Source organism: Hylobates moloch, unplaced genomic scaffold (genome assembly GCF_009828535.3).
Source record: "Hylobates moloch isolate HMO894 unplaced genomic scaffold, HMol_V3 SCAFFOLD_5, whole genome shotgun sequence".
Classification (NCBI taxonomy): domain Eukaryota; kingdom Metazoa; phylum Chordata; class Mammalia; order Primates; family Hylobatidae; genus Hylobates; species Hylobates moloch.
In genome coordinates, this window is record NW_026652280.1 from 20,929,859 (window position 1) to 20,943,403 (window position 13,545).

A 13,545-nucleotide genomic window follows, 5' to 3' on the forward strand; every position below is an offset into this window, starting at 1 on the left:
GTATGGTGGTGCATGCTTGTAGTCCCAGCTACTCAGGAGGCTGAGGCGGGAGGACTGCTTGAGCCTCCGGAGACAGAGGTTGCAGTGAGCTGAGACCATATCACTGCATTCCGGCCTGGGAGACAGAGCAAGACCCTTTCTCACAAAAAATTTAAAAAACAAAATAAGGGCCGGGCGTGGTGGCTCACGCTTGTAATCCCAGCACTTTGGGAGGCCAAGGCGGGCGGATCACGAGGTCAGGAGATCGAGACCACAGTGAAACCCCGTCTCTACTAAAAATACAAAAAAATTAGCCTGCCGTGGTGGCGGGCGCCTGTAGTCCCAGCTACTCGGAGAGGCTGAGGCAGGAGAATGGCGTGAACCCAGGAGGCGGAGCTTGCAGTGAGCCGAGATCACGCCACTGCACTCCAGCCTGGGTGACAGAGCAAGACTCCGTCTCAAAAAAAAACAAAACAAAACAAAACAAAAAAACAAATAATATTTCCCTACAGCTCACAAATATACTGAAGAGAAAATTAAAAACGAAAAGAAAAAAATAAACTGCTTTCCTTTCCTAGTCTCTCCTCAAATGCAAAAAAACCCTATGAGATAATCTTGAGAAAGCCTGTAAGCCAAATATTATCAGGATAATCTGCACTGGGGAACATTGATAGAAAAGTGCTAATCCTATTTGGAGAAAAACACAAAGAGCAAAAATGGATTTTTCAAACGAAGATTACTAATGTTTATTAGGGTGGCACTTTATTAGTTGCTGGCCTGTCAAAAATAAAAATATAAAATATTGTTATTTTTAAAATTCAGGCAAATTGTTACACCTAAATAAATATATGACTCAATTTCAGTCAAGCCCGGTTTCACATATGGGAAACTTAAAAATTCCGAAACCCTAGCTCTCAGGCCAGTGATCACAACACACATCAAAAGAGATATGAGGCCCCTGTCACTGTATAAATGAAATTCAACACAACATTATCTCATGCAGCTCCTATAACTCTGCGAGGTAGAGAATACTTATGTTCATATTATAGACTTGACAAATAACAGAGTAATTGAGCATAATTACTGAAAAAGAGAATGAAATACATGTTATATTTACTTCCCAGAAAGGTTTCCTAAGCTTTCAGAGGCCCTGATATTCAATAAAGTATGAGAACTTAGTAAAGTAAGCAAAAGTAGACTTTAGTAAGTATGAGAACTTGGACTTTACCAGTACGAAACCTAGACTAGTAGATTTCAAATGTCACAACTCCTGGGTGTTACTTCAGGCACCAGCAATATAAAAATTGATACATACCACTTTAGGAACTCTACTGTTTCTATCAGTAATGGACCAGGTTTAAAAAAGAAAGTTTACTGTTTGGTGCCAAACAACAGTTGCATTTGGGAGGGTGGTATTAGCAGCTAGTTATTCCCACCCCAGCCCTGTTGGTAGGAAGAGGCACTGGGAAATAGAAGGCAAGCATCCAATACAGGGTGTATCAAATTCATAGGGCATTTATCAGAGGCCTATTTTACCATCTACAGCGGGCCTTGTAAAGCAGGGGATGATTGGGAGTCCAAGTCTCCTTATTTATAATCCAGGGCCCTTTCCATTTGTAGTAAATTTTTTGGTTACCTCCCCAGTATCTGCTGCTTCCTTTTTCCTTCTAATAGTTTTAATTTTGTTTGGTGATCCATATGGTTCCAGGAAAGCTGACTCAATCCAACTCCACTCCTGGCTTTAAGCCAGGCGAGTCAGCACATTCCATCTCCTTGGTACAGTGACAGGTTTAGAGCTAGGCATGTGACCGAAGCTAGTTAACTAGATGAACCCTCCGGGTTTTGCTGGGGCAAGAATGAAGGAGCCCAGAAAAAGCCAGCACACGTCTTGCGCTACGTGGAGAGTCAGTCGTGGAAGGAAGCCAGTGCCAAGAAAGGAAGAGCAAAGACAAAAACCAACCAACACCTTGAGAACAGGATTGTTCCTTGATTCTCTTGAAGCCAAACCTGCTCTAAGCTTTTCAATTAGAAGGAGAAATGTATTCTCTTTATTATGCCTATTTGGGTTGGGGTTTCTGGCACATGTAACTGACAGCCTACCACTATACCATGTGTTCCTAATTCCCTATCCCACAACTAACAATAAAAAATAACATCTCAATTATGGTTTTAAGTTCCTCATGTTAACTTAAAAATATATCATAACCAAGCTGGTTATATATTGAAATGGTATACATCAAAACCACGTAAAATAGAGTGTATCAGGTCCTTTGTCTTTCCAAGCTCAACCTGCCTTTCCAAGCTCAACCAGCCTCTTTGCTTCCTGTGGGACAAATAATGGCCCACTGGATCCCCAGGTAAGGAAGGAGGTCTGCAGTGCTGCCACAACCAGGCAACTTCGATGGCATGTCCCTCCTGCCCCCCACCACTGCTGCAGACCAACTCTATCTGCAGTTGAGAGGAGAGGAGCTGAATGGAGAAGAGGGACTGTTTCCTAAGCCTCACCTGATGTGGGAAGTGCAAAGCCTCACCCAATATCGGTAATTCAGGAAAAACTCATAAGGTTACAAGATTGAGTTAATCAACATTCAAAAGCCTCACTGCAGCAAAAAAAAACTTAAACATTTGTCATACTTGCTTTACTTCATCTATATAAATACATAGGAATAAATACATGTTCATTTTTTTGGCTGCACTATTCCAATGTACGTTATAGGAATCGTCTCCCTAATACTTCAAAACGCATCTCCTTTTAAAAAAACGACATTCTTCTATAGTATCCTCATATGATAATTACTTAATATATCAAATATGTAGTTACATTCAGATTTTTCCAACTATCTCAAAAATGTCTCATGTAGCTGGTTTCTTCAACCACAATCCAACCAATATTCATGCATTGCATTTGCTTTTTATGTGTTCTTTAGTCTCAACCTGGGAAAGCAAACAAGGCACTACACATTTACATTTTCCAAAAATATTTAACACAATTCACCTGGTCAAAAGAGACATTTTCTTCTAAGTTTGGCTCCATGAACTCCTGGAGAATAATCCTAAGAACAAAACCTACCTGGGGGGCTGAGAAGCTGAAGAACTTCAGTGTGTTCCATAGCCTGCAGGAAATCACTCAATTCTGTGACTGTGCAACCTTTTTCACCCATTAACTTCAGCAGACACAGGCTGGGGCTTCCTTCAGGCTCTAGTACCTTAAGAGAACACTGCTCCAGGTCTAGGCAACTGAAAGCAACAGAAAGAATTCAAGTCAACGGCTTTCTTCCACATGATACACCTGCTATATAGCTGGACCACGGTGGTGCTGTACGGAATAAATCACAAGTGAGTGGGTGAGTGGTGACAAACTATTCACATAATGAATGCGAGTATCCTTTCCTCCTCTTTCATCATGGGGAATTCCTCTTTATTCCCTTCTCCCACTCAGCTCCCATGATTATTAAATCAGGAGAATGAGAAACCCAGAAACAGGATGTGAGAGAAATTGAGCCTTGATACTGACAAAGGTTTTTTTGCCTTTAATTTAGGAATGGGGAATAGGAAGGCCAGAAAAATATCCTTACTCCTTCTTCAAAGATGATGAAATACAGAATGACACCAAATGAAGTCCCAGTAGGCTACATTCTGCTGCCTCCTGAGTGAAAGAAATATGCACTCATTCCATTAGGGAGCCAAAATATCTTAAATCATGGCACATGCATATATATAAACGGTGTTGGTAGTACTCTGAATTGAAAGGAAGAGAGGCTAATGTCTCGAAAATACTTAAAATATCCTCAATTACTAGTTTAAATAAATTACGGCATGTATATCAAATGAAATACTGTTAATTCATTAAAAAAACTGAGCCTGAGGTAAAGGCACAGGTCTTCAAGACATACTGAGAAATGAAGGAATTAACATAAAAAACTGTGTATAATACACTACTATTTGTATTAACAAGGTAGTATGTCTATGTGTGTATTCATACAAAAAAAGGAAGATACAGAACAGTGTTTGTTATTACCAAGATTATTTGTGTGTGTTCTTATACATGGAGAGTAAACTCTGAAAAGGTATCTAAGAAACTCGTAGCCGTGGTTGCCTCAGAGAGGGTAAAAGAGTAGAGCTCACGGCTGGATGATCTACTTTTCACTATAACCCCTTTTGTACTGTTGATTTTTTTACGTGCATTTATTTTTCAATAATTTTTTTAATAGAGATGTTGTCTTGCTATGTTGCCCAGGCTGGTTTCGAACTCCTGGGCTCAAGCGATAATCCCACCTCTGCCTCCCAAAGAGCTGGAGCCACCACTCCTGGCTCCTTTGATAATTCTAAAAAAGTATATTTAGAAAGAGAACCAGTACTATTGACATTCAAAGTACTTAGGCTGGGCACGGTGGCTCACACCTGTAATCCCAGCACTTTGGGAGGCCAAGGCACGTGGATCTCATCAAGCCAGGAGTTTGAGACCAGCCTGGCCAACATGGTGAAAGCCCATCTCCAATAAAAACACAAAAGTTAGCAGGTGTGTGGTGGTGCACGCCTGTAGTCCCAACTACTCAGGAGGCACAAGAATCGCTTGAACCCAGGAGGCACAAGAATCGCTTGAACCCAGGAGGCAGAGATTGTAGCGAGCTGAGATCGTGCCACTGCACTCCAGCTTGGGCGACAGATCGAGACTCTGTCTTGAAAAAACCAAGGTACTTCTAAGTACCTAGAAATATCCTACAGCAGGGACCATGGCCTGTGGGCCAAATGTGTTCAGCTACCTGATTTCTGTAAATAAAGTTTTATTGGAGCACAGCTACACTCATTCATTCACATATTTACAAATGTCTACGGCAGCTCTCCTGATACAAAAGTACAGCTGAATACCTGATTGCAAAGCCAAAAATATTTACCATTGGGCCCTCTATGGAAATAGTTTGCTAACCCTTCCTTTAAAGAGTGTCTTATTGTCCTTTTGTTAAAACTATTCTTTTTAAAATACCAGTAATTAACATACATATACAATTTCCTTTTCCATGTTATTGTGTGCAGTAGTCGTATACGAGATTAGAAAGACAGGTTAAGATCAGATCATAGAAGGCCATGAAGAATGGAACAATGATATTAACTGTAATCATTTTATAGAAGGGGAAAGTACAAGTATTAAACATTCAAGGGGAGACAAAAGAATCAAGAAAAAACCGAGCAATCAATGACAGAAAAACTTTCCCAAAGAAACATAACCAACAATAGCCAACCAAAGTGTTTAGATAATCTGCACGATATACTGTAGATTTCATACCACATCCATGTTTGCAGATCCTGCTCCTTTTCCTGCCAATTTGAATTACAGTCCCATATTAACTCTAGCTTCTCTACAAGGTCCTCCTAGACCACACCAGTCCACCAAACACACTTTATAGACACAGTCTCCTAACTGCACTTATTTTATAGACAATTGTTTTTCTAAATGGCCAGCGAGTATATATTTTAGATATTCTGGGCCATAGAGTCTCTATCACACATTTTTCTTTGTTGTTTTTTGTTTTGTTTTACAATTCGTAAAATACAAAAACCAGTCTTAGATCATGGGCTATACAAAACAGGTAGCAGCCTGAATTTGGGCCTTAAGCAGTCATGTGCAGACTTGTTTCATGTTTTATCTCACATAATTTCACCTTAGAACTGTGAGCTTTTCTTCATGAGCATGAAGAAAAGCTGCTTTATCCTACTAGATTATAGCAAACTCCTTGAAAACAGAAACCCCATCATATTAAACATATGTGTGTGTATACACACACATACAGACATAAAATCCCTCAATACCTAAAATTCTGTCTTGTCCATATTAATTATGCATTAATGAATGATAACTGAATGAATTTCAATCATAATTGTCAAGGCTGAAAGCCTGAATAGATGCAAGGGGTGAAACATAATAGTGCCAGGGTGTGACAGAATCAAGGTTAGCAAGCTATTTTATTGCTTGAAATATTAATCCTCATTCATTTTGAGCAGTCTTATTAAGATGCTATCATAGCATTTATACTGTCACCCAAGATTTAAAATTCAGTGATAATGTTATTTCATATGGAAAAAATCTATACGATCAAATTAATTTCATTAGTAATATTATCTACCTCATAGGGTTGTTAGAATTAAATAGCTAATCCATGTAAGAAGTGCTTAATACAGTGCTTGGCAGGTAACAGACATTCAATAAAGGTTAGCTCTTATTATGCAATAAGAATATGGGGATACTAAAAGAATATTAAAGCTAATTTCTTAACTATGCTTATTTCTGAAACAATTTTAGCTTTTCCTTAAGCATTTTTTTGAGTATTATTTTGGTAACCTGAAAATGTCCTCTAAGGCCTGTGATCACTATATTTACTAGGTATTCTTTTCTAAGCATCCTAGTTCAATTTTATTATATTCAATATGCCATTCTTGTTAAATGTGAATCATCGTATCACAGGTCAACCAGTCCCAAATTATGGACTCTAGACCAGTGGCAGCACAATCTGCAGTCCAAGGTAAAATGATAAAAATAAGGACAACAAAGCTGTCTTTTATTCTAAAACTGTCTTTTCTATTTTTAGGTGTTAAAGTGTTCTTTCCTTTAAGAAACAATGGTGACTATGATGACAGAAAACATAAAAAGGTGAAGCTGCCTGTTAGTGCTCTTATTCTGTGAAATTTTATTTTACTAGTTTCTGAAATGCCCAAGTGAAAGAACCTGTATTAGAAACAATACAAGGATTACTAATTTTGTAAATAATTAGAATGAGATTTGTAAAAATAGGGATGCTGTATGCTAAATATAATTTTTATGATTCAGAAATTTACCAGGATCTGATAAATGAAATTAAGAAGCCATCTCATCAAATGCAACCCAGTGATGCTTTAATTAATGTCTATATTGATATAGAGAAATTAAAAACACTTGGCTTTCCTTCCCCCCAAAAGAACAAAGATCAAATTGAACTATAGATGATTTCTCTTCCATTACAAGAGGCACAGGAGAAAAAGAAGATTCTGTATCTCTTTTTGTTTTACTGATTTTCCGCATGGCCACTGGCTTTCAGCTAAGATGATGCTTATACATACCTAACTTTTCTTTCTTTCCTTTTTAAGTTACATTCCTGTAAGAATGTGCTTTGAAGTAGTTTCTGAAAGTCCTAACTCAGAATTTTTGATTTAATTTAAAAACTGCTTTATTACTGAAACAAATGTACTCTGCTTTTTAAAAATATCTCTATTTTTATCTTTAAAAAATATTTAATCAAATAGAATGTATTATACACCCTTTAGGGGACAAACCATAATGCTGTTTTTAGGTTCTTCTGCTTCTCCTCTTGGTACATTTACTATTTGGAATCTTTATTCATTAATTTGATCTATTTATCAATCACCTAAAATAGGCCACCGTTTTTTTCTAGGTATTGAGGATACAGCAGCAAACAAAACAAAATTCTGTATCTTCCTGGATCTTTTATTCGAGAAGTACAGACATAAATTTAAATATACACAGAGATATCTTTTTGTGTATGTATCCAACCAGCCAATGGTCATTAAGTGTTGTGGAGGAAACTAAGGTAACGCAAGTAGACAGGTAACACTGGGCAGATGTAGGGGGTAATTTTAAATATTATCATCAGAGAAGAGCTCAGTGAGATGAACAAGTCATGTGGTTACCTGTGGAGACCATCTCAGCCTGAGTAGGCAGCAAGTACAAAGACTACTGTGTCCAAAGGAAGGCAAAAAAGCACATGTGACCAGAGTAGAGAAGGATAGAGATAAGAAGATACCAGGATTAAGAGTGAACTGGTAGCTAATGGTGTTCTTACTCTGAGATGGAAAAGCAATAGGAGAGTTGGCATTTTTTTAATGGGGTCTCTCTATGTTGCCCAGGCTGGTTTTGAAGTCCTAGGCGTAAGGAACCCTCCCACCCTGGCCTCCCAGTGCTGGGATTACAGGTGTGAGGCCACCACGCCTGGCCTCACACAGGCCTCACAGAGGAGAGTTTTGAGCAGAGGAGGAATAAGACCTGATGTGATGTTTTAAAAGAATCATTCTTACTGCTATATTGGTAACAGACTGGGGTGGGAGCAAAGCAAAAGAGGGAGAAGTTAAGTGGCTACTGGAATAATCTAGTTGAGACAACGTGGCTTGGCCCAGAGTGCCAGCAGTGGAGGCTGCATTCTGCATATATTTAGTGAAGGTACAGCAGGCAGGATGTGCTGATAAAAATGATCTGTGTGTAAAAGTGGAGTCAGGAATGACTTCGAAGTTTTTGGCCTGAACAACCAGAGGGTGCAGAAACTGTGAAAGAAAGAGGTTTATAAGGGAAGACGTGTTAAATTTTGGACATGTTACATTTAAGACGTGTCTTAGTCATTCAAGAGAAGATGGCAAACAAGTGTTTACATACATGAATCTAGGAGTTCAAAGCAGAGAAACGGGCTGGAAATAGAAATTAGGAGTAATCAATCCAAATAAATGTAAAGTCATGGGACTGAAGGATAAGACCAAGAGGGCGAGAAGGAAATCTTTTTTTAGTTTATTTGTTTTAGAGACAAGGTCTTACTCTGTCTACCATGCTGGAGGTTGACAATACCTAAATCAATAAAATTCTGTCTTGTCCATATTAATTATTCATAAATGAATGATTACTGAATGATTTTCAATTATAATTGTTGAGGCTCACTGCAGCCTCGAACTCCTGGGCTCAAGCAATCCCACCTCAGCCTGCAGAGTAGCTGGGACTACAAGCCTGTGCCACTATGCCTGGCTAATTTTTTATTTTTTGTAGAAACAGGGTCTCAGTATGTTTCCCAGGCTGGGAGAAAACCTTTTGTTAGAGCCTTTTACACGTTCTCATTCCTATAATAAATTGCATGAGCAGGATTTCTGCAGCTAAAAGTGCACCTTCTACTCAGCAGGTATGCAATGACTGTTTTTCCATGGTCCAGGTTCCACAGCCCCATTTCTAAGCTCCCTACTTAACAGAATTTTAGGCAGCATTTAGAACCTCCTGTAAGGTCTGCCATCCTTAGGGCTCAGATGTTCCATGCCACCAAAGAATTTACATAGCTTGGGCAAGACCCTCAGAATCTGTGTCTATCTACACTAACAGCAAAGGGTGTCCAGGTCAGTCTTGAATGGAATCAGGGCCAGGTTTGACTATAGCGCATTCCCAAATGTACATGGTTGTGGGGAACTAAGCTATCAACAAGGATTTACTCCGAGTCATCAGCAATGAAAACATTTACAATTATTCCTAATCTCTTGTAGACAGTTTGAACGGGCTCTTTTCTTGTGGTTTACTTACGTGTATTATTAAATTTTCACCCAGTTCGAGGAAAGATGTAAAGTGCCAGAAAAAAAAGTGAAGAGAAGAAAAAGAAACAGAATGGGCAACATTTCGAGATTTTAGGGCTGCAGATCCAGCGACTGAAGAAAGCACTTCACAGCCTCGTGGGACTTGTCATCCACGTGGACTAGACACTCATACTACAATTCCCGTCTTTGGCACCGGAGAAAAAATACCTTTAGGACCTTCTAGTATCACAGATCTTCTCCCATCAGCATGAAATCACTTAACAATAACTTTTTTGTCTTAAATAAGAGTAAGCATCCCCAACTGACCTTGCTTCACTGTCCAGCCCCCAAGTTCCCAGCGCTGTTTTTTGAAAAAAGTCAGTTTAATTCTTCTGACCTCAATAAGGATGAGCTTAACGTTCCCAAATTCTCCAACCCTTCTCACCCCAACCAACCTCCTCAAAACTAATCTTTACACCATCTTGAAAGATGGGTGAAACTCATCTGCCTCTCATCAGACTTCCCACCCCAAATTCTCAGATTCCACAACTGCATGCCCTTTGTGCTTGCCACCTGTTAGGCAACTGTCCCCTTCTTTCTGTGTGACTCCACAGAAAAGTGGCCTCGAATATTTCCTTTAGTTTCCCCAAACAAAGCTAAGACCATTTTGTAGCCTTTAACAAGAACTGACTGAAGGCAGGCGAGAAAAACACAACACCCAACATCAAGTATCCGCTGCTTTCAGATTCCAGCAGCCACGCTTCTTCCCTGGCAGGGCCTTGCTGACTTTCTTCTCCCTCCTTCATGGCCATGTAGGAGTCCTCCAAACCCGGCTTTCTTCAGGAAGCCCAGAACCTTCCCTAACTAGAGTACTCGTTAACACCGTAATACTCTGGAGATCTGCCCCCAAAGACAATTTTTTACATTATGGTAAGTCCAGAAATTAAAAACTTATGGACCTAGCATAACAATATTTTGTATTTTTTTTTCATATCCAAAAGCCCAACGTGTTTTTCCTAGAACAGAAAAAAATTATGCCACCTGTCTGCTAGGCCTTGCTAGTTATTCCCTCCTCACATCATTGCTTCTTTGCACAAGCAATAATCCTAAGTCACTATTACCCTTTGCCTCAATCCCAAACTCTGAAACTGCGAGTTTTCAGGAGAGTTTAAGAAAATAATGTGGGCAGGCAGGGTAGCTCATGCCTGTAATCCCAGTACTTCGGTAGACTAAGGCGGCTGAATCACCTTAGGTCAAGACCAGCCTGGCTAACACAGCAAAACCCCGTCTTTACCAAAAATACAAAAAAATTAGCGGGCTGTGGTGGCGCATGCCTATAATCCCAGCTACTCAAGAGGCTGAGGCAGGAGAATTGCTTGAACCTGGGAGGAGGAGGTTGTAGTGAGCCAAGATCACACCACTGCACTCCAGCCTGGGCGACAGAGCAAGACTCCATCTCGGGGAAAAAAAAAAAAAAAGATAATGCAAAAATAAGAAGAATAAAGAAGAAGAATGAAGCAGCAACAGCATGTAAACATTTAGTACATTTTATGGTACATACCATGTCCTCAATAAATGATAAAAATCCATTATCATTCATACCCAACACAGCATTTAATATGTTATTGTAAAGGTCCCCAAATAATAGTCCACTACTGGATAAACCCTTATGATTAGGAATTGAATATTTGTTAGTTTTTTATCTTCTAAAATTTCTGGCAAATAATAAGCACTTAATAAATACCATTTTGAATGAATGACTTCCCTTTCATCAAGTATTTACTAACCTATACACATAACAATATTAAGAGACAGTTGCTGTTCTTAAGGCATTTATAAAGATGTGTACAAATAATTATACTGTAAGACAAATCTTAGTCATTTGAGAAGTTTAAAAAACTGCTAAGGGGTTCAAAGGCAGGCCAAAGTTACAACAATGGTATAAAGTAATGGTTCTAAGTGGGGTCTGGGAACCCCTAATGCAGTTCCTGAGACCCTTTCGCGGGGTCCACAAGGTCAAAAAGATTTTTCATAACAATATTAAGACTTTATTTAGCTTTTTCATTCATTCTTTCAGGAGTGGACACTGCAGTTTCCAGTGTTCTGTGACTTGTAATAGTGCGACAGACTGAATGCAGAAGCACATAAACGAATCCAGCTCTGTGATTAAGCCAAGACATTAAAGAGATCTTCAAAATGAAAACCAATGCCACTTCTCTAATAGACTTTTTTGTTTTGGAAAATTTGTTTTTCCACGAAAGTATTATTTCTGTTACCATATAATGGGTTATTCTTTTTAAAGAAATTAATATCTTTTCAATGTCTTAGCTTTAATTTCGAAGGTGGTAAATATCAGTATATATTACATGTATGTATTATCTCTAACTCACATAAGAGCTCTCTGGGGTCCTCAATAATTCTTAAGAGGGTAAAGGAGTCTCGAGACCAAAACTTCAGGAACCCTAATACAGCCATTCCAAACCTAACAAGGAAAATAGTTTTACTTCGAGTTTCATGTTCATGGTGAAGTCAAGAAAAGAACGTGGTAACCTGGTTTGATTGAGGGAGATGATGAGTTCGGCGTCAGTCTTTCCCAATACCTTGTAAGATGTTCATGAATTCCTGCACCCCACCCTCTGCATTCATCGTCTCGCCTGCGCTTCTTCCCAGCCTTCCTCAGGTCTCTCAGGGCAGTGTCCACACTTCTTTCTTTTGCATTTTAAGCCCTCTGGATGACTGCCCCATCCTAGGGGTCTCCTGACAGCTTTCCTTCTCTCACTATCCTCCGGGGTCAACCTCGACTTCTCCCTTTCACCCAGGGGCGGGGGTGGGAACAGGGAGCGAGGCAGCCGCTGGGCCACTTTTGCCTCCACCCTCCAGAGCCCTGGGCCCCGCTCTCAAACCCCAGGCGTTCCGGGGAGCTGCTGGGTTCCGTTCCGCCTCAATGACCGAAGTCCTCCCCCACCTCCGCTCACTCACGCCGGCGGCCCCCGCCGCGCTCAGCCCCGCCGACGGCGCCCCCAACTCCCCACCGCGGCCCACCTCGCTCGGCCGGCGCGCCCGGCCTGCCGCGGCCCCGAGCTCACCTGAGGCGGAGGCGCCCGCGACTCCCCGCCAGCTCCGCCAGTCTCCTCCAGCCCCGGCCCTCGGGCGCCTGGTCAAGGCGCTCGCTGAGCCTCCGCAGCAGCGGCTCCCGCAGGCGGTTGAGGGTCGCGCCGGCCGGAGGGGCGAGCAGCGGCCCCGTGGGGGCGGCTGAGGGCGGCAGGGCCTCCAGCGGGTCCCCTAACAGCGACATGGCCCTCGCCGGCGACCCCGGACTGCCGGGGCTCCCGCCCGCCCCGTCACGGGCCTCGTCCCCGGGGCACCTTCCGCTCGCCTCCAAGCCGCCGAGGCAGGGGCGGAAGAACAAATCTGGCAGCGCGGCACGGCCCTCAGAGGAGGAAGCTCCGCTCCCCGCCCCAACTAGACAGGTTTGCTGAGGGGAGCCGGGCCGGCTGGCCGCGCCAGCCGCGCAAAGGGGCGGGGCACTCGCGGGGCGGGGCACGGAGCCTCGAGGGGCGGGACCTTGGGCCTTGAGGGGCGGGCGGGGGGGGGGGGCTGCCTACTGCTTGCGTGCGGCTGCGCGCCTCCCTCGCCCTCCCCCGCGGTCCGCGGCTGGCCGTGGCGCGCGCTTCAAACCCGGGAGGTGAGGAGGCCCTCCCGAGCAGGAAAGGATGGGTGGGTGCAGCTGGAGGAGGAAGCGGTGGAGGAACTACGCCCCGGCAGCTCCTCTACGGCGGGGAAGCCTGCGGCGTCTGGGCTTCCCGAGACCGTGGGAGGAGGCCTGCGTACTCACGCCAGAGAGCGGGGCATGCGGTTCTCAGTCGCCGGCTCCCGCCCGCAGTCTCTGGCGGGCGCTGTCCCCTGACTCAGGGACTTTCATGTGCCCGGCGACACACCAGCATCCTGCAATGGGCAACCTCAGCGGACGCTTCCTCGGTTTAGGGTTAGATGTGTATGGCATCGCTAGAGGGAAGTAGTGCTGGAGATCCGGATACTTGAGTTGGAATTGGCCAAAATCTTTGCCTAGACTTTTAAAAAATTACTACTTTGCAAACTGAGCTGTGGCATATTTAAGGCTAATCAGATCTTGGAAATGATTGTTTTTAGCAGGAATCATCAGGTTTACACCGCGTCAGACTGCCGCCCGCAATCTCCGTCATCAAAGCAGGCAACCCTGTAGAGGATGCCTTTCCCTGGAATGATCCGGAATGGACGACA

The 13,545-nt window shown here is 42.5% G+C and overlaps 1 protein-coding gene across 3 annotated transcripts in view; it reads right to left on the minus strand.

The window, feature by feature from the left end:
- Positions 1-12,591, minus strand: part of MALT1 (MALT1 paracaspase) — a 73,660-nt gene extending 61,069 nt beyond the window's left edge. For 2 of the 3 annotated variants that reach the window (XM_032152172.2, XM_032152169.2), the window contains exons 1-2: positions 12,372-12,591; positions 3,050-3,216 (exon numbers count right to left, since the gene is read on the minus strand). In XM_032152172.2, the coding sequence (XP_032008063.1) occupies positions 3,050-3,216; positions 12,372-12,580 (376 nt within the window). In that variant the 5' untranslated portion in view covers positions 12,581-12,591. Of the gene's footprint in view, positions 1-3,049; positions 3,217-11,675; positions 12,215-12,371 lie in introns of those variants that run through there. The other variant, XM_058438292.1, reaches the window with a different exon arrangement.
- Between the last annotated feature and the right edge of the window lie 954 nt (positions 12,592-13,545).